Below are 23,149 nucleotides of genomic sequence, written 5' to 3'. Positions count from 1 at the left end.
GCCCCTGACCTCAGGCGGTCATCTTGGAGAGCTGCGATGCAGTCCCAGACACCCTGGGCCTCACTGGGGCCCCTCATGCCCTCCTGTCCTTGTCTCCTGAGCATCAGAAGACATCTTCCCAGCTAAACAGGTTGCAGGTTCAAAGAGCCCCATACTCACCTGGTCGCCTGGTTTTCCACCTTCACCTGGGGGACCAGGAGGGCCAGGAAGTCCCTAGAAGCCAAAATGACAAGCATCAGCAAAGGCGTGAGTTTTCTGGGAAGCCTTATTCCCCTGGTCCCCCTCGAGGGGGGCAGGCCCTCCACCCACCGTGCTGCCCTACTGAGCCCCGAGCAGGGAAAGGGACGACTGAGAAAGCCTGGTTCAGACACCTACCTGGAACCCGGATGGCCCAGGAGCACCCTGCTCGCCTCGTTCACCAGCAGGTCCCTGCAGAGGACACAAAGGCGGGTCATGCCAGCACTCCAGAGCACCCGGGAACCTCCACTGGAGGCCCTGGGGGTGGCCACAAGAGGACAGGACAGACACCTTCCTGCACTGCCCAAGCAAGGTGTACACGCCTATGTGCTTTGCTGTCCTCCCACCGATGACAACCAGGATGGGGTCCCCACTGCTTCTTCGGGGTGGGGCACTCTGCCACCGCTCAGAGTGGGTCTGCCGTCCTGGATCAGGCGCACAGCTGTCAGCTCCATTACCGAGTGGGCCTAAGGTCTACCTGCCTCCACCCCACCAAGCTCCTGACCACGGGGCCACCTGGAAAGGGTGAGCAGGTACTTACAGAGGGTCCAGGGGGGCCTGCAGCACCTGTCTCGCCATCTTTGCCAGGAAGACCCTAGAGGGAAAAGGGAAGAGTGATGTAATGACATACTTTTCTTCAGTTCTACAGACCCCCAGGACTGGGCGAGTGCACTTCTTGTGGCCCAGAGTTTCCAGAACTCCACAATCCCTGACCTAAACTCCATGTCTATCCCTTCCCTCCCCTTCCTTGCCTGACCCCTCGGTTTTTCTCAGTACAAGGGGCTCCCCCACCTCCCTGGGCTGCTACTGACTGAATGCAACCAGAAGTCCGTCCGTGTAAACTCCTCAAGTGCCCAAAGCAGACGGACTCAGCCATAGGAAGCCACACTGCTAGCTAGGGGTCCCAGGAACATGCCGTGGGGACGTCTCTCCCTCGTGGATGTCCAGCCTACACCAAGGCACCACTGTGGGAAGGGTACTTACTCTCAGACCAGGAGCACCAGGCAGTCCTTTCTCACCAGCTTTCCCAGGCTCGCCCTGGGGGAGAGAGTGCAGGACCATGAGGTAGAGGGCTTTGGTGGGAGTCGGGGGGTAGAGCAGGCTGGGAAGACTGGGGCCTGATAGACAGCAAAGGCTAAAGCCGATTATCAGCAGCTTCTCTGACACTCAGAGGTATGAACTGAGGCACTGCCCCATGGAACAATGTCATAGCTGACAGGTCTCAAAGCTCTAAGGAGCCCTGGGTTTTCCCAGATCACATGCACTCCTGTAGGACATGGAGGCCCGAGCTGCCTGTGGTACCAGGGACCCTACTTGTCACTGCCCTCCAGTTAACTATATTCAGGAGACAGCCCTCTCCCCAGGGGGCAGGGAGGTAGGTAGCACCATATGGAAAGAAATGGAAGGGCAGGTTGTTACTTACATTGGCACCTTTGGGGCCAGGAAAACCCATGACACCAGGCTGCCCACGAGCTCCCTGAGGACCTGGAGGTCCAGGGCGACCATCTTCACCAGGGGCTCCCTGAAAAAGAAGACACCATTCTCAGAACAGACACTCTGAACACATTCATCTGTCCAATATCTACTAAGAGCCTACTATGTGGCAGGCACAGGGCTGGGCATTGGCCAGACACAACATGTGAGACTGACCAAGGTTGTGACCAGCAGCCCATACCACACACATGGACCCCATCGGTGACAAGGCACTACTTAGCTTAGAAATTTTGCCCCTGAATGTACACACCAGGCTTGGTCTTCCCCCCACCCCCACCCCCGCCAAAAAAAAAGGCCCAAATGCACAAAGGGGAGACATTTTCAGAGCTCACAGCCACTGCACATGCCACACCTGATCCCAGTACCTACCATCTGCCCCCTCCCCAATTCATAGGATGCCCCCACTCAAACTCCTATCTCTCTTCCCAACTGCCTCCCCAAGGATATACCCCAACCCCTCCCAACAAACCATATAATGGACTTACAGAAGGACCAACTTTGCCTTGAGGACCAGCATCACCAGGGCGGCCAGTGAGACCCTTTGTTCAGGAAGGAGAGAGGCAGATGGGTGTTAGAGCAAGTCCCAGGACCTCCCAATCCTGGCAGCACAGGGTTGGAGGGAACAGGTGGGAAAGGGTATGAAGGGTCTGCTCAGAGCCTGAAGCTGAGGGCAAAAGCAGTTCCATACTCACCCGGGCTCCAGGAAGGCCAGGCTCTCCGGGACGGCCAGGGTCCCCATTGGCTCCCTTGGGGCCAGCAAGGCCACTGGGCCCTCGCTCTCCGGGTGCTCCCTATACAAGAGGAGGCAGGTAGTCAGCAGGAGGCCATTAGACCAGAGATGTGGGAAGGGACCCCAGACCCTTTTCCCCAACTCACCTTGGGACCTGCCAGACCATCTTGACCTGGGAAACCACGGTTGCCAGGAGCACCCTAGGAAGAAGTGGGAAGGAGAAGCAGTGAGTTAGAATGGTCCCTGACCCAATCATGCTGCAGAGAGCTTAGCCAGGTTCCAGGGGGTCCATCCTACCAACCCACCAACTACAGTTTCTGTGGAGCAGTAGCTATGCTTGCAAGATTCTGAGAGATTAACTTCTTGGGCCTGTCCCCACCTTTCTGGGAAGGAGCTCATTGTTTCATGTCATCCTGGAGGTGGGGGACACAAATAAGAAGAAGGGAACCCTATCCCCATGGCAGTGGGTGGAAAAAAAAGGAGTATGATATCCAGAAGGCCACAAGACTTGGCAAGAGCACAGAGCCACAAGAAGTTGATTTCCATGTCAAGGTCACATACCAGTGAAAATAGGGATTCCTAGCCCACTTACTCTTTCTCCTGGGGGACCAATGGGCCCAGCACCACCAGGCTCTCCACGGGCACCTCTTTTGCCTTCTTCACCAGCAGGACCAGGGGCCCCTTGGGGGCCTGCAGGGCCCTGAGAACCAACACAAAAGAGAAACAGGGTGAGTCTTCACCTGGCCCAGGACAAGCACTGGCCAGCATGTGGAGGAATTCTTGGCAATTGTTTCAGGGCTGGGGGACTTGGGGACGGGAGGCCATAAAGGATCAGTGGTGGAAGAACAGAAGCAGAAAGAGACAGGCTATAAAGTTCAAACTTCAAACTGGTCAAGCCAGAGATGGGAACCGAATCTATATCTTCTCAATGCTGTTGCATCCTGTTCTCTGGGCACAACCTGGTAAGTCCCAGGTGAAGGGCTAGGGCTACAGTAGAGGTGGGCAATGGGCCAAGGGATGGCCCTGGGCCCCATAGAGCAGCAGCATGGAAAGACAAGGGCTATGGACAGATACTCACAGGTTCTCCCTTAGGGCCTTGTTCGCCTTTGAAGCCAGCAATACCAGGCTCACCCTTGACAAAAGAAAGGAAGGTTCTCACAGTGGGTTCTCTCCTCAGACCCTGCCCCCACCTCCAGAAACCCTCAAAGGCACCCACCAAAGGATACCAGTGTGAGCATGGGAAGGAGGGACGGTGGAGTTTTGACTCCAAGTTGTCAGTGAGACTTGGGGTTCACTCCAGGCTCTTACCGTCTGACCTTTTGGGCCCAGAGGACCAGTTGCACCTTGTGGGCCAGGAGGGCCACGGGGCCCAGGAAAGCCGGGAGCACCAGCAATGCCAGGAGCACCCTGTCAGCATGAGCAGAAGAGAAGGTCATCAGGAGAGGGTGTGAGGGAGGACCAACCCCACCTGGAGGAGTCAAGTCCAAGGGCAACACTCACAGCAGATCCTTTGGCTCCAGGAATTCCATCAGTTCCAGGGTTACCCTGAAAAAGGAGACAGTGTCATTATAATATGAGCAGCAAAGAATAAACTCCAGCTCTCCTAGCCCTCCCAGGCCACAGGTCCAGGGGCTAGGCCAACAGCTGCCCATTCCAGGCACAGTCTTGCTGGATGCTTCAAGGGGAGGATGGGAGATGGAGGGAGACATGTCTGTAGAGATGGGGAAGCAGGCACTGGGTCAGAATGAAGGTTTGGTGATTGGGGTTCCACTTTCTTCATAGCTAAGCATAGAGTCAAGAGTGCCAGAGCTACAGACCCAGGCCCTTCAGGCCAAAGGAAAGCTGTACTTACAGAGGCACCAGTCGGCCCAGGGGACCCAGGAGTGCCAGGTTCACCGCGAGGACCTTGAGCACCTTCAGGACCACGAGCACCAGTGGGACCAGCTTCACCCTTGAAGAGACAGGGAGGAAAGGAATAAGGAAGAGATGGAGGACAGAAACCTCTCGAGAGCCAGCAACAGTCCAGGGCCAGCTGTATGCATGCACCAAAAAGCTGAGCCATGAACATGCACACACTCCCTACCCCCCACCCCAGCACCTAAGGACACGTGTTCCCACAGGGACCACCTGACCAGGCTTGCTGACCTGATGACTTCCTCACACTGCCTCTCTAGCCTCCATCTCCCCTCTATACTGTGAACCACCATGAGCAAATGCAGTTACACACTACAGCAGTGGGTATCATGTTGGTCTCATCAGCACCCATCAGAAAGCCTATGCTGAGCGGGTGGGAGAGGGGGGGTCCTGCCATCCTAGCATTGTGGGATGATGGACAGATGGCTAAGATGGGCAGGCACTTCTACCTCCCTCTCTTCACCTTTGTTTCTCTTTTCTTGAGGAAATGAAGGCCCTCAGATACCTCAGCTCAGGGCACCACTCTGCTGGTATCTGGTTGATGTGTGAACACTGCCGCCCCAGGCTCTGGGCCAGGCCCATTTGAAGTGAGCCAGAAAGCCAGGGAAATCGCAAACTGGGACAAGTGCCCCACTCTACTTTTCCCTGCTCTGACTACAGTCCAATTCTCCTGGGTTTCTGGCAGTCCCCTGCCCCTCCGCCCCCAAATGGCCTCTGCTTTTACTTTCATTTTTTCCTGAAAGTTGCAACTAGCTGAGGTCTGGGCTTTCTGGCCGGCAGAATCCCTGGGGAGGACTGCTGACCTGGAGGGAAGGCAGAGCCTCCTCAGGTTTCTTCTCAGAACATTCTTGCTTCACTTTTGTAATTATGATTTTCTAAAGGTCAGGCCCCCTCACCTTCCACTGTCTCTCTTCACAATGGGTCTCCTTCACCAGGCTCCCAGGGCCTCAGACACTGTCTGGTTGCCATGGAAACCCCCAGGAGGGGAAAAGCAACCTGATGCCAGTGACCACACGGAGGCTCCTTATTCATCTCCTGGCGGTGACAGGAGAGAATTCCCAGGGACATGTGCATTGGAATCCCTCCTGGGCCACAGGGGCCTTTCCCTGCACTGGCTGGCCTCCTACTGGCCTCTATTAATCCTCGGAAGAACTCAATTAACAGGGCTTGGAAGAGCCAAGCCCCCAGATGAAGTGGAGAGAGGGAAGCATGAAACCATCTCCCCGCCCCTGGCCCACTTCTCTCCAACTCTCTTCCGGGCCCAGAGTCAGCTGAGTTTCGCCTTCTTTCCTTCTATTCCTGGCCTTCTGCTCCTGCCCAGGTCTCCGGTGTCTCCCCATCTTTCTTGGCCTTGCCTTTCTCTGAAGCTGTAACTGTAGTACCTCTAGCTCTTTATCATTCCATCTCACTTTCCCTTCCAGCTGGTGACTCTGCGAAATGCCTGGCTCTTTTCCTTGGCTCCATGGAGAGCAGCAGTGGGTGGGGGTGGGAGATGCTCCTCAGGCGGGAAGCGGGAAGCGGGGGAGCGTTCAGGGGGCAATCAGCAAAGGCTAGGGGGGATAGGGGCTCCTGAGTCAACAACCAGGGCACTCACCTTGGCACCGGGAGCCCCAGGGAAGCCAGGACCACCAGCAGGACCCACGGGACCCTGGAGGAAGGAACGGGGTACAGAGGTGAATGCCATTTCTGGACAGAATCTCTGCAGACCCTCAGAGTAAGCCACCCCCACACCTCACACTCCTTCCACCTTTGTACCGATTTGGCTCTACACCCATTGTGGCCTAAGTCCCTGGATGAAAACTGTCCCACTGCCAGTGTCCCCAGGCCTGGCTTCAGAAGGCAACGCAAGATACTGACTATATACATGGTGGGAAGCCGATGATTCTTCCACTTCTCTCTCTATCCCTCCTCAAAAAAAAAAAAAACTGCCAAAAGGGTGGCTGAGAAAAATGAATCATTGCTTCAAAGCTTATCAATAAGCTCAAGCGTATTGAAAAATTATTCCTCTTTCTTTCCAGTAGAGGTCTGAGCACCACTGTGCTGACACTGAAGAAACACAGCAGACTCCACGAGGCTACTGAACGGGCCTCAAGAACAAACCTGCCAAGGACGAAACAAACTTACCGGAGGTCCTGCAGGGCCTGGTTGACCGTCATTGCCCCGGGCGCCCTGTGAGCATGGAGAAGGAAGTAGCCATTGTAAGAAGTGCCCACACGTCCAGTCCCTCCCTGCCCACAGCCCACACCCACATAAAAAACATGGGTGACACTGTGCCTAGGGTATCCCAGGGCTAAGCATGAGGCTAGCAAGGTGTGAGCTGTGGGACAGCCCTGTGGGAGGGAGCGGCCCCAGAACCCCTCCATGGTGGCTGCGTGAATGGGTGATCAAGGGGGCAGCAGGGGGCTTGTTCTCAGCTTAACTAAAGCTTGGTCAATTGCCCAGCTATTCCGTGTAGATCTCAGTGTAGATCTTAAACTTCAGTGTAGATCTCAAATATCCCCAACTTCAAGGCCAAGTTATCATTTAAAGACTCAGAGAACTGAACCAAAGGAAAATGAAATAGCCAAGAAGAAACCCTGATGCAGTTCCTCCCACCTGCTCACAGAGGGAAGCACTTTTGGGGCTTGGTTAAGACCTCTCCTTGGCTAACTCCAGGCTGCCTCCATACTCTGGCCCCTCCCCGACAACCTGCTCCTAAGGAAAACAAAGATGCTCGCAGGATGTCTGCCACCAGCCCAGGGAGAGGCTCTGTGATGGGGACAGGGCACCCAGCACAGCCTGAGGACCACATCTAAGCTAGACTCCTTTATACAGAAAAGCAAGGCTGCCAGCTCTTTCTCTATAGGACTTGCACTCTGGAGGTTTTTTTCCCCCAGGTTTGTGGTGAGCACCCCTCTTTTTCTCACTTAAGGCTCCTGGGGACTCAGAGAAATTTTACCCAAACTCCAGGAACCATTAGGCTAGGTGGAGCTGGGGTTGGCACCTAGGTCCTTGGCAGGGGGTAGAAGTAGGCCAGAAGGTGACCTTTCCCCAGGAGAGCCCTGCCTGCCTGCCTCTGCCACTCCTTGGAAACTAAAGAAGAAGGGTGCTTTAGGGGGAGCTCATGTTTTAAATGAGACTCAAATCTTCTTTCTGGCTCTGGTCCATTCCTTCCAACTGAGTCTCTCCAGATTGGCATTAAACAGGAAGGCAAGAAGAGACTCCACAAAAAAGTGCCAGTGAGAACATAAAGCCTCAGCATTGGCCAGAGCCCCTTCTGGGCTGGCCTGGCTGCTTCTGGAAGCTCCGGGGAACCTGATCTTCAGGGCTCGGCCAGAGGAGAGGCCTGGGCCTGGCATGAGCAAAAAGGAGCTGTGGTGCTGCTCCCAGAGGCCAGAGCTGGGGTGGCATCCGAGGCTCTCCCTGTAGCAAGCCTGGGGGGGAGGACAAGTCTGGCCCAAGGGGGACCACGTGACTGTAGCTACAGCAGGCAAAGGCCAATCCAGCCCAGTCCCTGGCCCAGACTTGACACCAGCCCCACACTTGGAACTATGTGACGTTGTCAACCTTCTACGCCAAATCGTATGCATACTCTGCCAGCCTAACTACTGTGGGGACAGAAACCAACAAGGCTGACCAAGAAGCAGGGCCTACTGTGCCCAGGAAGGAGGGAGAATGGGGCATAGGGTGCAACTCATCTTTGTCCCTCATGGGGGCAGCCACCCTGGCTCCAGGCCTGGCCCAAAAGCCACAAGCCAGGTCCTGCTAATCTGAAGAAACAGCAGTGTTTCCTGGCAGGGCCCACACTCTCTAATCCCCTGACACCAAGTGACCCTAGGACAAGGCACTTCAGCAGCTCTGGCTGACAAATGGGTGTTGAGGCTGCTTGTTACTTCACTGATCTGCTTTTGAGGGAAATTTCTACCAAACAGATACATTATCTGGAAAGCAGCACAACTGAGTGGAGCTGATTTACTTTGGCCAGCTCTCGAAGGACCTGTGAGGAGGGGCCTCAGATCTTGGGTGGTTGGGGTATGAAATCAACAGAAAGCATAATCTTTCTTAAACCCGGCTTTCATCGCATCATTTGGCTGACCAAGCGCCTATGAGGGCTCTCTGTTGCTAAGGGATCAGAGCTAAGCACTGCACCCTCTGTTGGCTGCAAATCTCCTCGCTCTTAATTTCCCACATTAACAAGAGGCCACCAGAGTCTGAGGCTGCCAAGCTTTGTATGTCTTAAGCTATTTAACCTTCTGTGCCTCAGTTTCTTCTTCTCTGAAATGTGGAGGATCACAGAATCTACCTCATAGGATCAAAGGGAAGATTAGATGAGACAAAGCATATAAAGCACTACACATAGGAAGTGCCCATGAAACGGTGGCTGCTGTTATTATGACATCACCAGCAGCAGCAGTGTCATGAATAAGGTGAGGTGACGCTACATTTCGTATATCTGAGCAACCAAAAGGACAGAAAGTAACACTGTGCTGTAGCCAATTTAAGGCTGTCCATAAATTCAAACTGGACTGACTGGGGAATGGGTGCGCACTGTTGAGGGGATTACTTGAGTAATCCCCATTAGTTAAGAGAGAGTCTTGTCCTCACCATCGACACTCCCACAGCCCACCCTCTCCTTCGATTGAGCAGACCCAGCCTGGGAATTTGTGACGGCACACTCAGAGTGAATCCTGTGGGATGACAACACTCGCAGGGTTGTTCTGAGAGTCAAGTGAAGTAATTCCATGTGAAAGTGCCTCGTAAACTCTAAAGTGCTGGGCAAATGGTGGCTTTCAGCCTTGTCAATTACTCACCGCCGCACCGGCAGGGCCAGTCCGTCCTCTCTCACCAGGCAGACCACGGGGACCCTGGAACACAAAACAGAACAGCACAAGCATGAGTTGACTCCACAATACTTGGCGCCATCACTTCCGTAGGCCCTTCCCAGGCACCTGAGGGGAGGGAGCATGCATGCACCCCGGAAGCAAAGGTATGGATGCCTTCCTGACTCCTACAAAAACCACAGGCTTTTCTGCCCAAGCAGAACACACAGATGCTCCCGTCATTACTGATCTGGAGCCTGGTTACAGGCACATCTTGCCTCTTACAACAGATGAGTCCCCCAAGATGTGGAGGATAAACAGAATTTTTAAAAATTCAAGCAAGCACACTTGGGCCAGGAGAGTGGCGCGTTGGTTAAGAGCTGGCTTGGGACGCCAGAGGGCCTGGGTTCGGATCCCACATGTGAGCGCTAGTGACACTGCCCTCTACAGCTAAGATGCTGAACAACAGCTCAACCTGGAGCTGGGCTGCCTTGAGACGCCAGCGATGGCAGGAAGGTTGCCATGGGCTACCATGTGTGGCAAGCAGCCAGCATGAGCGGCCAGCAGCCACTGTGAGCGGCTGTCCAGAAGCCGGCGACTGATCTGCCTTGCCAGGGAAAAGCGCAATGATGGTGCCAACTTGGGCCAGTGAAGCAATGTCCTCCACAACTAGACTGAAGAACAAAAAAAGGATAGCAACTTGTCTGTTCCCCTTCCCCTAATTCCCCAATAAAAATCTTAAAAAAAAAAAAGTCAAGCACACTTAACGTGTGTTAGGGCAATTTCAAGGAAATGTTGGTGAAACCTTGAACAAATCATCTATTTACTACACTTTGCTATTTGTTCATAGTGGGATCAGTCTACAAAACTGAATAACTACTTTGCACAAAGAAAGCACTGGTGTTTATGGACAAGCCATCTGCTGGGCTGCAGGGAGTGTCTGAAGAGTGTCTGGATGCCCTCCAGGGGTAATGCTCATACTCACCATTGGGCCCGGAGAACCATTCTCACCAGGGGCACCACTCTCGCCCTAGAAAAAAGATACACAGGGTCAGTGCCTGGGACCCCACAGCCAGCCCCAGGAAACCACCAAGGAAGAGGCTGAAAGCTCTGGTCATCTCAGCTATCACTGATACCCCCAAACATCAGTTCTGTAAGGGACAACTCCCCGGGCTTTCTTTGTCCATCAGGATGTAAGACTGAGCGTTGCCCACCAAAGCTGTTCTGACTCCTGACTTTGCTAAGCTCAATGGCACTTCCTTGACTGGGAAGAAAGGCTCCCTATCGTCTCCCTCTGTCTCTGCATATTTCCTGGTCCTTACCTTCACACCTGGAGCACCAGCTTCGCCCTTTGCACCATCCAGGCCTGGGTAACCCTAGGGGACAAGAGAAAACATTGAAGCACACTTCTGGGGAACCCAGATAGGAAGAAATACACATGCCCCTAAATGCTTTTCTCTCCCTTAGGCAACCCCTTTCTTCCAGCACCCTCACCCACAATACTTACTCTGTGACCTTTGACACCAGGAAGGCCTGGGGTTCCTGGGAAGCCACGAGCACCCTGCAATCCAAAGAGGAGATGTCAGGGCACACAGCAGAAGAACCAGGTAAAGGCTGCCCTGAGCTGCTAGACAGCCTTTGGAGCCAACTTCCTCAGGTCGCCAGGGAGCAGTCGAGTAGCCCAGCACTTGGACAGCTCTTTTAGTAAGTCCCAGAATCCTCCTCACTGTGCCTCGCCCCATCTTATGCAAAGTGGGTAGAAACAACAACTGCCCAGCCTCCCCTGATAGGCCTGTGTTAGGATCATAAACATGATCATCAGCATGAAAGCCATGATATGTGTGGAGACTGTTGGAATTTCTGTTTAGAAGTGAGCAAACTGAACTGGATGAGCTGGGTGTGAGGCCACTGCCCTGAATGCAAGGAGAGAGGTTTGAGGCTGGAAAAGGTGGGGCTTTACCTGAGGGCCAGGAGGGCCTCTTTCACCAGATTTTCCAGGCTTTCCAGCTTCACCCTGCAGAAGAGAGATATGCCTCAGCTTCCTCGGGAGATACATTATCATACTCGGCACACTCCAAAATAGCATCTCTTCTCTCAGCCCTCCATGCCTTTGCCCACATACTGACTCATCCCCCTCACCTCCTTCACATTCTAGACTTCCCTGAATATCTTTCCTAAGTCACGATGTATTCTTTGGGACAGCTGCATGTTGGGTAAGTGAGCTTCTCTGTCCCCACCAGCCCCCACGTCCCCTAGTGGGTTCTCTCCCTGATCTACTGGGCTTCTCTCTGCTCTCCTGGGTTGTGCTAACTGGGTTCTCTCTCCCTAACCTTGGGAGACTTTGCCTGTCTAATTCTATTCATAAGAATAGCTGAAGCGCCAACTTTTGTCTCTTCACTTCGTTTGCATCCTTTGTAGACATCCTGACTCAGGCTGAGCTTTTCCTAAGTCATTTACAATTAAGATAATGTTGGGCTGTTGAACGTTGCTTTCTTTGTTTTTTCTTCTCTATATCTTTTCCCCTGGTGTTCTTCCTCTCCCTTCTCTCATTTCTCAATTTCCCTTCCTGGAGCTAATGATGTTTTAATTATTTCCCTTCCCAATGGGTCCACAGCAGTCCCCAGGGCACTTGCATGCTAAGTTGCAAGTGGGGATGTAGACAGAATCTGAGTCTTTGACTCACCAGTCTAGCCCTTTAGGATGCCTCCACCCCGGGGCTAAGCCAATCTCTGCCCCAGCACATATCCTCTCCAGGCCCTTTCACAGGCAGCCACTCATGTGACTACTCAGGTATACTCACATCATCACCAGGTTTTCCAGGGGGGCCAGGAGGACCACGGGGACCCATGGGACCCTATAAACAAAATAAGAGAGTTTAAGAGATGGTTGGAGATGGAAGACACTGAATCAGTGAACAAAGCTTTGGGACTGTAGATTTTGGAAGCTAGTTCTCCTCTAAGGAAGAAAGATGAAAAAACCCCACTCTGTGCTGAGAGCGAGCAAAGGTCCAGGGTAGATCACAGTGGGAGGCAGCAGACAGATAGGCCAGCAGTGGCCCAGAAAGTGGATGGTTATGACAGAGTTCCTGGTGGTCCTTGGCATGTTTGGTTCTCTGTCAGAGTTCCCTCATTGCTAAGAAGTGACATCTGCATCTCCTCTGAGCCTTCCACTGTGGGAAAGCACAGGGTAGATCAGCGGTGGGGGTGGGAGAGGGGTGTGACAGGACAGGGGTCTGAGTGGTACATCTTGGAGGGTCCCCAGGAGGAGGGCCGGGCCCACACTGGTACTCACAGAAACGCCGGGTTCCCCTGGTTCACCAGGGTTGCCTTGAAATCCTTGAGGTCCCTAAAAAGTAAAGTGAGGACACAAGGTTGACCCCCACAAACTGACAGCCAATTTGAAAGCATCTGCACTGCGACCAAGAAGAAAAGACCTGGTACTTACGGGAGCACCAGCAGGGCCTGGAGGTCCTCGAGGTCCCATGGGGCCCTGTGTTGGAACAGAAAATGAGAAGGTTTACTGGAAACGCTTCAGCAGCAGCCTCCAGTGTGCCACCTCCTCCCAGTCAGCAGCCCAGACAAAGGACAAGGAGCTATTCTGTGGGCAGGGGGCCTTCGGTGGCTGCTCCCTCTCATTTCCCACTCCCCACGCAACAATCTATTTTTATTTATAGGCTCTATTTGGACCAAGAAACTGGCCTTGCTTTCTCCTGGACAGCAGCCATGTTTACTAAAGTCTGAGTTTCATTTAGCATGTGCCAAGTCAGAGCTGCAGGGCTGAGATTTCCTGCTGGAAGTCTTGTGGATGCTGGAGAACAGTGGCTGCTGTCTGCATTTTTCAGTTCTCATTCCAAGAGCAACAGCGACTGACCTTCTAACAGATCGGCCTATATGCATCTCTCCATCCTCATTCTTCTTAGTCACTCCAGCGCATCATTAAAACTGGCATCTCTCGCCATTAAAAACCAAATGCTTTGGGCTAACTAAATGAAAGGTTACATAACTGATGGAGAAGAGCTGCTCTAAGCAATTATCTGTCAAGTGAGGTTGTCAGAGTCTCTGGCTCCGCTAAGGGCCACCTCCTGCCATTTTTGCTGCGAAGAACTGGTGTCTTTCCTTACCATTGGTCCTTGCATTACTCCCATCTGAGCGCCTCCAGCCTTCTCATCAAATCCTCCAGCCATCTGGGCAGCAAAGTTCTGTAAATAAGCCCAACAATATTAGGAGCTTGAGAGGCCCTCGGTGTTTCCTACTTGGCTAGGTAAGCTATATCTGGATAGAAAAAAAAACCTCTATTTAGATAAACTCTAATTGTTGGAGATTAAGCTAGCATTGACCAGAATTACCAATGAGTGCAGGAAAATCATTTTGGAAATGTGTTGTTAAATGACAGTGGCATAATCAATTCCCTGGAAGATGAAATGTTATTTGAAGGAGTATCAGTTACTTGCATTTCATTTTTATAAAATTATTATTTTTAACTCTAGAATATTAAATCCATTATTTGACACATATTGAGGACTATAATTAAAACCTCACTTTTAAAGGTGGATTTTTTCCCCCCAAAAAATGTTAATACCCAGCAAAAGGCTAAAATCAACAGTCTTGAAATATTTTAGCAGGGGATGTAGTAGGCGTCTGTGAGTTTAAAATTCAAAAATGTAAAATAAAGCAAACATCAAAATGGCAAACCTGCAAACCCTGGGCAATAATATAATTTGTTGATTGGTTTGATTCCAAAAACAACTTGAGCCACACACCTTCACTCAGTGGGGCTCTTTCATGAGAATGAATAGTTGCTTGGAATGTGTTTGGCAAGAACCAAGAATAAATGTCTTCCAAGGACAGTGGTCACTCTTCTTCCAGGGAACTACAAGTGCCCAGTCATTCTCCCCCAAACCCCCACACCCACTCCCAAGAATCGACCACACAGTACAGATGCCAGGGAACCAGGTAACTGAAGACTTTCTTTGCAGAAACCCAGCGAGTGGAAAAAGTCAACCCTTAGTGCCATAGTCTCATGCCTAATATGTGATTCCACTAAATTATAGGCCTGCGGGAGAAGCCCATGCTCAGGCTGTGTACACACTGCTGGCAGCCCTGGGAGCCAGCCAGGTAAGTGTGAGTAGCAATTTAGAAGCCACATTTCTGCAGCGACAGCCTGAAGAAAGGGGATGTAAGGATACTTACTCCACCAAGGCCAGGGGGACCCGGGGGGCCAGGAGGACCAGGGGGGCCAGGGTTTCCAGGGGTCCCCGGCTCTCCATCTCTGCCACGAGGTCCAGGAGCACCCTTGGCAGAAAAAAGAAAAGGCACCAATGTGAAGCAGTGTTTATGCAAGAACCCTCTGTCCATGGGCTGCCCATGAGACACGGTCAGACATGCAGAGGGCCTTCGAGGACTGGGAGAGTCCACAAGGATGAAACAGCATTGTTTCTCTACTCACTTTTTCACCTTTGTCACCACGATCACCTCTGGGTCCTTGTTCACCTGCAGGTCCCTGAAGGTGAAGAAATGTTGAGATGACAGCAAGGCCAGGGGCCTGCAGATCAGTAACTCAAGGAAGAAGTGGAGGAAAGGCTTTCTCCCTTTCTTTCTTACCTGAGGCCCAGGTGGTCCTTTGGGTCCTACAATCTGTGAGAGAGAGACCCAGAGGGTGGCACATTAGAGGGGACCACAAGGAAATGACCCAGTTAGAGCAGTAGAAGCAACACGGTGTGAGAATAATTTTTACTTACATCCTTGATGTCTCCAGGTTCTCCTTTCTGTCCCTGAAATTTGACACATTCTCAGGATTGAGCTGAGCAAGCCCACCAAGCCCCAAGCACAAAATCCTGCCCAGCAGCCCCTGCATCAAGGCGCCCTCTGAAACAGACCTCTGCTGACATCTAAAAAATGACAGGCTGCATGAGCAGAGCATTGCCTCTGAAGAAAACTATAAAGGCAAAAGCAAAAGCAAAAAAAAGCAAAAACAAACAAACAAAAAACCCTCACCTTTGGTCCTGGATGCCCTGCAAGTGGAAAAAAATAGAGAAAGAGAATGTAAGATTTGTGAGGTAGAGACATACAAATTCTTGTCCCTCAAACACTCTTTAAGGAATCAAACACAACCAAGGAAGGAGGCAGCTTCCTGTTCCTCTATTGAACCCTCTGTTGGGGTGTTAGAGTCACAGGGGTCCTGGGGTTGCTGAGGTCCCATGAGGAAGATCACCCAGATTTGTTATTCAAAAAGCAGTCAGCATGCAAAAGAATGGAGCAGGCGCAGTAAGAAGAGCTCAAGATCTAATCAGCCGCCAGAATAGAAAGCACCAGAAGCTGGCAGAACTGTCAGTCTCTTCTTTCCCCCACAGGATAGAGGAAGCCCTTCCCGCAGCCCAAGCCCTCCCAGAGGAAGAGTTAGGTAGTTAAAAAGGTCTTACATTCGAGCTGGGTCTCCTTGAAGCAAGCACAAAAAAAACAGCAGGGCACAGGAGTTATAAAGGGTATTGCAGCCAGGGCCACCCCAAATCAGTAACCCCTTGCCCTTTGTAGCAGCAACGGTAAAGGCAGCCAACACTTCACTCACAGAGGCCCCCCCACCCCCCACCCCTCAGAAATGACCTGGGAATCTGGATATAAAAGCAGCTTCCCCAAGCAGTTTCCCAGTGTTGATGAAGTGTTCAGGAAAGGCAACTTATCCCTTCCCTTTCAACTTTTTCTCTACTTAAGCAGGAAGAGAACCGTGAGAGCCACATGAGGCCTAGACATGGGTCCCCACCCACCCTGCAGGCAAGCATTTGAATGCTGGGGAGGTCACCTGCACACATATCATCCACCAGCACTGGTTCTAGCTGGGCGGTAATAACTGCCCACCAGAGTACAGGCGCCAGGAGCACTGTCCCAGCCCCAGCCCCAGCCTTCACCACTAGGACTCTCAGAGCCCAACTCCTCCTCCTATTATATTAGTGTGCTTCTTAACTGGCAGTCAGTCAACTCCAAGAGAAGTAGAAACAAAAGGAAACTGCCACCCAATGTTCTCCATCTCAAAGAGGGGGCCTGTCCTCTGTCTCCCAGTAGCCAGCAGAGGTTTCTTTTCACTAAAGGTCTTCTAAGAAGAAGACCCAAGATGTGGGTCATAGAGCAGGAATTAATCTGTGGTTTGGCCAGACGGAGTATTTGACCTCCTCTGTGGCTCTAGTAATTTGCAGGGATGATTCCAGACAGGACATTTTGTGGATGCACATCTGTCCTTGCATGTGTCTGGGAAGCACATATTTTGGAGGTGTTAGGTGAGGAAGCACCCCTCTAGTGTCTCAGGCTCACTCAGTTTCAACCTGCAAGCAAGAAGTGACCTTTCCTTTCAGCCTCAGCTGCTGGGGTCCCATGGATAGCCAACACCTCTGCTTCACAGAGATGACCAGCATCCATGGGAGGGCATTTGCTGCACCTGCAAGTAATTTATTTATGTGGAACAGGAAATAAATAAATTACGACCACTGGCAGTGGCGAGGTCAGTTGAGCAGATGGGGCAGCATTCTCCGAAGGGGGTCTCAGGGCTGAGGCAGTCTTTCATGTCTTCACAGATTATGTCGTCGCAGAGGACAGTCCCAGTGTCACAGACACAGATCCGGCAGGGCTCGGGCTTCCACACATCCTTATCATTATACCTCTGCCCATCCTGCACACAGCTGTCAGCCTTCTCTGCACCAAGGGTGGAGCAGGGGAAGCAGACAGCAAAGGGAAGGAGGGGGTGAGAGCCAGAAGAGAAAAGAGAAAGAGGTTGCAGTCAACTTGACATAATTCAAATGCTGAAGAATGTGGACTCTGGCCACCCAAACAGAGAACTTGAAAATTATTTTTCTAAGACATCATTCATTTTACCATGTATTCAACAAATATTTGTGTGCCTTGCACTATGCTATCTATTCACCAGTGAAAATCCTGACCCAGCAGTGAAAGGCAGGGATGGAGGTGGGTTGGCAGGTCTACTGTGCTATATTCACTTCATGCATCTAGCATGGGGGAGACCTGATAATGTGGTGGGGTGGGCAGAGGCAAGTTAGAGTGGGAGCAGGAGAAGATGAGACTCTGAATGGGAATTCAGGGGCTATAAAAACAGAGAAGAGGGAAAAACAAAGAAACCCTCCAGCGCAGGAACAGAGCCTTTTTTTTCCTGCCTTCCTCTAGGAATTATGGGATTTGCTAAATACAACTGACAGCTAAAATTCAGAAGGCATGTAGAAAATTCCACCCACAAAAATTAGTCAATAAATAGGCAGGTTCCAACAGTAGATATGGGGGGGGGGAGCTGAAAGGATGAACTATTAGAATTAGAATCGTGTCCCATTCTTTAAACCATATTAGAGTTGGGGCCAACTGGAGGCGGGGAGGGGGGGGGGATAGGCCCATTCAAACAACACATTTGGGACCCAAGCAGGCTAATTGCCTTGGGAGGCAAGCAGAGCCAAAGGGCCCTCCTCCTTGGAGAGATCCTGCCTCCACCTGAAGACAGCATCCCAATTTGCTTGGCAGGGGGCTTTGAATGCAGAGCCGGGGCTAAGGTTAGCCGTCCAGGCCAGGCCTTCACCAAGAATGCAGACCAAGAACGGCAGGGACGAGTCCCTTCCACAAGGGCCCTGCCGTCTGGAATCCACCCTGCAAATGAAACCTGTGCTGACAAGAGCGCTCTGGAGAGCGCCAAGGTCTGAAGAGCCCGCACCACATGCTAGGGAGCGCCCAGCGCTGTTTTTCTCATCAAAATCCCCAAAGCAATGGCAACTGCAGGGGATGAATAATAGGAAAGAGCCACAAACCAGGGGGCGGAGACAGAAACGGGCATGCCTCCTGCTCTTCAAGGAGACTCTGGAAATCTAAAGATAAACCGTTCTTTTTTTCTTTTCCACTAGAAGAAATCCACTCATCCTTTAGTCAAGACAATCACAGGAGGCGGGGGTCGATCCCAGGATCTCAGGGAACGTACTGAAGCCTCTGGGACACACCCACCGCTAAAATCGCTGGAGCTGTGGAAAGCCCTCAGCCGGGAACCGGGTAGAGTAGAGAGAGATTAATGGTCTCCCGACCGGACTAAGGAAGAGCCCACCCTCACCCAAGAGGGCCCAGGGTGGAAAGAGAGGGAAATGCTGGGAGAAGGGGGTTCACCCCGAATGCGGATCGGGTTTCTCTTGGCAGGGCTGCCAGGATGCGCGGGCGTAGGGGCGGGGCCAGGCGGCGCTGTGTGTGAGAGCCGCTGGGTGACTCTTTGTGGCTGCGGCTCTGGACATGGCTCGCCCTCAGACACTGGGTGGGTGAAAAGTGGGATTAAATGACTGCCCCAGAAAGGAGCCAGCATCGTAACCAGATCCCCTAGGTGTGGACGGAGGAGCCCAGCACCACCATAATTGCTGTTCCAAACCGCTGCAGATAGCATCCCGGCGCGCCCGATCGGGTTCCGCTCATTACCGCAGAGCCGTATAAGTGATTCTTTGTAGCAGGCCAATTAAAAAGTTACCTCTTTCGGGGAACTGTTTCGTTCCGCCGCCGCTTTGCTCAGGGCTGGAGCCCAGGAGGTGGCGGCGGGCGGGCACAGGGGGGTATTGTGAGAGAGGGGGTCGGGGAATCCGGGGGAACCCACTGGACCTCGCCTCTCATGAATGGGGCTTTTCTCGAGCGCACACAGAGCGCGATTCACAGGTCTCCGCAAGAACCAGTTTAAATAAATACGGGCAGCGTTTCAGCTCCATCTGGAAGCCATCGCTGCCAATCTCCCAACGCAAACAAGCCTCACAAAGGAGGATTGAGGTCTCTCCCCGGAGCCGAGGGGCACTTTCGGAGGCGAGGGCTGTGAAATGCAGATGTGGGTCAAAGACGCCGCCGCCAACAAGTGTCTCAAACTCGTGGAAAGATGGGAGGAGGGGCGTGCCCGAGCTCCAGGTTTCTGACATTCCTGACGTCCAAGCGGACTGCGTCTTTCCCCACGTCACATTTTTGGGTCCGCTAGCCCGGGGGAGGGGGTTATGGAGCTGGGATGCGCCAGGGCGCAAAATCAGCCGCTGGGATGCACTCTCTCTGGGGAGGAGGAGAAGCGACTGGAAGAGCTGGGCCCAAGGAACTGTGGAATTCACTCCTTCCTGGGAAAGCGGCGGCAGTGAGAGGGCTCTAGCCACTTAAGTGAGCGCCCCTAATACCAGATGGAGAATTTAGGAATTATTTTAGTCACTTAGCTAATTCCATTACGCACTAAAAGCAGAGGTCAGTCAAGAAGACAGCTTTGGGGTGTGTACATGCAAATTTAGGACAAAAATATAGTCAGGTGGAGCCCTGGTCACTTATAGACACACCATATTTCAACAGGTGCCCGGGAGCGCGCCGCCAATTTAGCGCACTACGCAACTACCGGGCCAGGATCTCCTGCCCCTGGTTCCTTCACTCCTGCCCCCGCCCTGGTCAGCCGCTCTAGGGAACCGAAAGTTCTCCCTGGCCCGCAGCCTCCCAAACTGTCTCTGGAGACAGCCTGGTGGCGGGCAAGACCGCATAGAGCCTCGTTGACAGAGGGACTTTGCTTTCTTCCTCCCCTCCCCCCGCAAAAAAAAAAGTTTTCTCCGCGATTGATTTACAATCTGTAACATACAAAGACAGGGCTGGAATCCCGGCCGTCGGAAACGTGCCCAAACACGTGGAAAAAAATCTGTCTACCTAATACACTTTCCAGGCTTCGTTTGTTCTGAATATAATCCCAGACAGTGGGCCTTTACCAAAGGAACGATGCGGTCCGAACGGACTTTGGACCAGATTGTAAAACTGCCATCTCTAACTATATTCGGTTGAAATAAGCTATAGCAATTGACGAGCTGTGCCCCTCTCCCCTGCCACACACACACACACACACACACACACACACACACACAGCCTGCAGCCTGGCTCGGTGAGTTCCAGAAACTTAGAAAAGTAACTCATTGTAGTACCTCGGGGATTTAGGGGGGAAAACCGCGGGGAGGGGGCGCTATTTTCCGGGGCGTTTGAAAAGCACGGTCTGGTTGGAATGTTATCGCCTTTCAGATGGCCTCCCCTTCGGGAAGTTTCAGGGGGAAAGCCGAGATGCGAACGAAGGCTGCACCTTGCTCCGGGGCCAGCCGGGAGGGGGAGGGAACCGCGAGAGGCACTGGGATCTCAGAGCGCCCCTCCGAAGCCTTTCTTTGTGGCCTCGGATTTCAGCCCACCAGTTTCAGAACATCTCCTTTGTCTAACTCCCTTTTGAACGCCCCAGCCACCAACCCCTGGACTCGACTGCGAAGTCTACCCCTTGGCTCTTGCTCGCTCCTTCGCTGGTGCTCCTTCTCTCTTACTTCTAAGAACGATGGGCCACGATCTGTTTTGCTGAACTCCGAGTGCTTCAGCAAGGCAAGTTGTGTGCGTGTGCGCTTAATTATCAAAGCTGGTGTAAAAGACCACGCTTAAATCTGTGTGCAAACCTCTCCGACTCTACACTTTGCACATTTAATATTTCTACGCAGCGTAGGGACCTGCAAATGCCTCCAACCGCCACCCGCACGGAGGACGCTTGAACAGAGCGTTGCAGAACTCCGCTGAATGAGCTGCTGCGCATCCTGCGCCCAAGTCTCGGCGCGCTATGACCGGAGGATCCTCTCTAACCCGGACCCGCGGGCTCCAGAGCGGCAGAGGGCCGAGGAGGAGGATGCAGAGGGACAGCACAGAAAGGTGGCAAGCAGGATTGGTGGGCGACTTACGGACATCCTGGCCGTGACACCGAAGGACAGTGGCGACGAGCAGCGTCAGCAGCACCAGCGTCTGGGGAGCCCCGAAGCGGATCATAGCTCACCGCAGGGCCTGGCGGAGCCGGGCCCGAGCGGAGCGCAGCGAGGCGGCAGGAGCACGGCGTGGGTCCGGGTCTCTACCGTGTCCTCATGCAGGAGGCCCTTGGAGCAGGAGGAGGAGGCAGGAGACCCGGCAGCCCAGCAGCGCTCTGCGTCTTCTCCCCGCCGCGGCGCCCGTTATATGCGCCCGGCCCCACTCGAGGCTGGTGAACTGGCCCAAACCGCGGGCCGCCCCTGGCCCCCCACGGGGCTGTAACCTGAGACCCCGCCCCCGGAGCCCGCCCAGGCCCAGCCAAAGCCCGCACCTGCCTGGGCCGGACTCCCCTCTCTGCTAGCCCGGCTTCCCACCCCCCACCTCTAGTGTGCCGAGTGGTCCGATCGGGCGGGGCACAGAAACGGCCCCTGTCCTACCCCCACTCGAGGTTGCAGCGCTGGCCCCTCTGACCACAGGCGGGAAGGGGGGCCTCCGGCCCCTCCCCTCGGATTTCTGCCCGGAGTGGAGGGGCGGGGGGTGTTTGCACAGGCACAGGCCGCGAGCCCTAGACCGGGACGGAAAAGACTTGCGAGGGAGGAGGGGAAGGCAGAAGGGAGCAGCGGGGAGCGAGAGGGGGGCACCGCGTTGGGACCTTGGGCAATGGGGGTGGGGTGCGGTGGGGCGCAAGGGGAGCCTGTGAAGGTGTCTGGGGTCCTAAATCTTGGAGACTGGCAAGCAGGGACAGGTTTGGGGGCCCTTTCCCGGGGTACCTGGCCCCCGGGCTCCCACCTGGAAATTCAGAACGGCAGCCCCCCCACCACCCCTCCCCCATCCAGCTATGCGATGAAAGAGCCTCCTCTGGAGCCTGGGCAGACGTTGGCTGGAGCCGATCGCCAGGAAAAGGGCCGGTGTGTTACAGCACAGAGGGAGACCTGTGTGAAGGTGGGGGGGAGCGGGGGCAGGTCCTGGGAAGGGGGCTCGAGGAGCCAGAGACGACGTAGGGAGCCGAGACTAAACCGTGCACGCTGCCGAGGTGGAGACCGTCTAATTCCAGGCTCAGACGTGGTGTCTGCTCTTCCTGGCCCAGCTCCGGGCGTCCCGGGGGGAGTGGGCGCTGCCGGCCCGGACTGAGCAGCTCTGGCCAGAGACGGTTGGTCACTACTGCAGCCCTGTCCAGGGAGAGAGGCCGCTCCAGCTGGACAGAGTTCCCTGAGCCAGGGCAGAAGCCAGAATTTCCTAGTTGGCCCCCTGGCCCTCCGCTTCCCACCTCGCCTCACCTTTCCCGGTGAGCGCCCTCTGGCACCTTGCCCAAGTTCTGCCTTCTTCCCAGGGCTCAGCAGTGTTCTTCGCTTGGCTCTTGGTGTCTCCTTTGATACCAGGTAGAAAAAGCCCCCAAACGGACTTCTTCCACTTGAGGAGATAGCTTTCTGTCCCTGAGGATTGTAAGATTCCTCAAAGAACTTTAGACAAATGCAAACTTGCACGAATCTCAGAATTGGGGTCTGACTTAACCAGAAGTCCACTCTCCAGCAGTGGAGTTTCTGCAGCGCTTTCCTCCTGGAAGCTGAGGGCACTTGGAAGAGGCTGCTTGTAACACCCTGGCCTCAGGCTTCCTTCCACAGGGGGTTTCGGGCTTCCCCACCCCCTCCCTTCCCCTCATGATTTGAAGTCTTTGAGTTTCAAGTGTGCAGAGCTTAACTTCTCTTCAAGTGTGCTGGCTGGCAAAGGAAAGAACTTTTATTGTTTAAAGAGAAGGCTCCACATTTTGCCCAGGATGGATAGAGGTGGGTGAAGGATTAAACCAGTGGTTCCAGCTTTTCCTCTCCTGCCATGGGCCTTCCTTGGCTCTTTTCCCATCCTTCTGTTCAAGGCCTTGCATTGAACTCTGATACTCTCTCCAGCTCCAAACTCTGCCAAGAGAAAGGGGGTCTCAGAGCCACAATGTCTCATGCCCTCCTTGAGGCCATAGGTCCTATCTTCTCCACCTAGAAGGTAGAATGGCCAAATTCCACACACTTCTCAAGACCTTCTAGGTTTAAACCCCTTGGAGAAGCGTGCCCTGATAGCTCTAGAACACAGTGTCTCTCTGCATCTCTGTATCCTGGCATTTATAGCCCATATCCACAGTTACACTCTAAGCTACATACTTTTGTGTGTAGTTCTCAGCCTCCCCCCCCCCACCCCTCCACTTT

General features: G+C 53.4%; 1 protein-coding gene across 1 annotated transcript in view; it reads right to left on the bottom strand.

Moving 5' to 3' along the window:
• COL2A1 (collagen type II alpha 1 chain) overlaps positions 1-21,165 on the bottom strand; it is a 40,307-nt gene extending 19,142 nt beyond the window's left edge. The window contains exons 1-31 of the mRNA XM_019625829.1: positions 20,897-21,165; positions 16,647-16,853; positions 15,168-15,184; positions 14,912-14,944; positions 14,775-14,807; positions 14,620-14,673; positions 14,364-14,465; positions 13,295-13,372; positions 12,619-12,663; positions 12,466-12,519; positions 11,975-12,028; positions 11,135-11,188; positions 10,682-10,735; positions 10,497-10,550; positions 10,160-10,204; positions 9,166-9,219; positions 6,500-6,544; positions 5,970-6,023; positions 4,314-4,412; positions 3,962-4,006; positions 3,770-3,868; positions 3,540-3,593; positions 3,054-3,161; positions 2,608-2,661; positions 2,424-2,522; positions 2,217-2,270; positions 1,661-1,759; positions 1,222-1,275; positions 779-832; positions 376-429; positions 160-213 (exon numbers count right to left, since the gene is read on the bottom strand). Coding sequence (XP_019481374.1) covers positions 160-213; positions 376-429; positions 779-832; positions 1,222-1,275; positions 1,661-1,759; positions 2,217-2,270; positions 2,424-2,522; positions 2,608-2,661; positions 3,054-3,161; positions 3,540-3,593; positions 3,770-3,868; positions 3,962-4,006; positions 4,314-4,412; positions 5,970-6,023; positions 6,500-6,544; positions 9,166-9,219; positions 10,160-10,204; positions 10,497-10,550; positions 10,682-10,735; positions 11,135-11,188; positions 11,975-12,028; positions 12,466-12,519; positions 12,619-12,663; positions 13,295-13,372; positions 14,364-14,465; positions 14,620-14,673; positions 14,775-14,807; positions 14,912-14,944; positions 15,168-15,184; positions 16,647-16,853; positions 20,897-20,981 — 2,049 coding nt within the window. The 5' untranslated portion in view covers positions 20,982-21,165. The remainder of the gene's footprint in view (positions 1-159; positions 214-375; positions 430-778; positions 833-1,221; positions 1,276-1,660; positions 1,760-2,216; positions 2,271-2,423; positions 2,523-2,607; positions 2,662-3,053; positions 3,162-3,539; positions 3,594-3,769; positions 3,869-3,961; positions 4,007-4,313; positions 4,413-5,969; positions 6,024-6,499; positions 6,545-9,165; positions 9,220-10,159; positions 10,205-10,496; positions 10,551-10,681; positions 10,736-11,134; positions 11,189-11,974; positions 12,029-12,465; positions 12,520-12,618; positions 12,664-13,294; positions 13,373-14,363; positions 14,466-14,619; positions 14,674-14,774; positions 14,808-14,911; positions 14,945-15,167; positions 15,185-16,646; positions 16,854-20,896) is intronic.
• Positions 21,166-23,149: the final 1,984 nt, after the last annotated feature.

The sequence above is a fragment of the Hipposideros armiger genome, unplaced genomic scaffold (assembly GCF_001890085.2).
Source record: "Hipposideros armiger isolate ML-2016 unplaced genomic scaffold, ASM189008v1 scaffold_640, whole genome shotgun sequence".
NCBI classification, from domain to species: Eukaryota; Metazoa; Chordata; class Mammalia; order Chiroptera; family Hipposideridae; genus Hipposideros; species Hipposideros armiger.
This window is presented reverse-complemented; position numbering and strand designations above follow the sequence as displayed.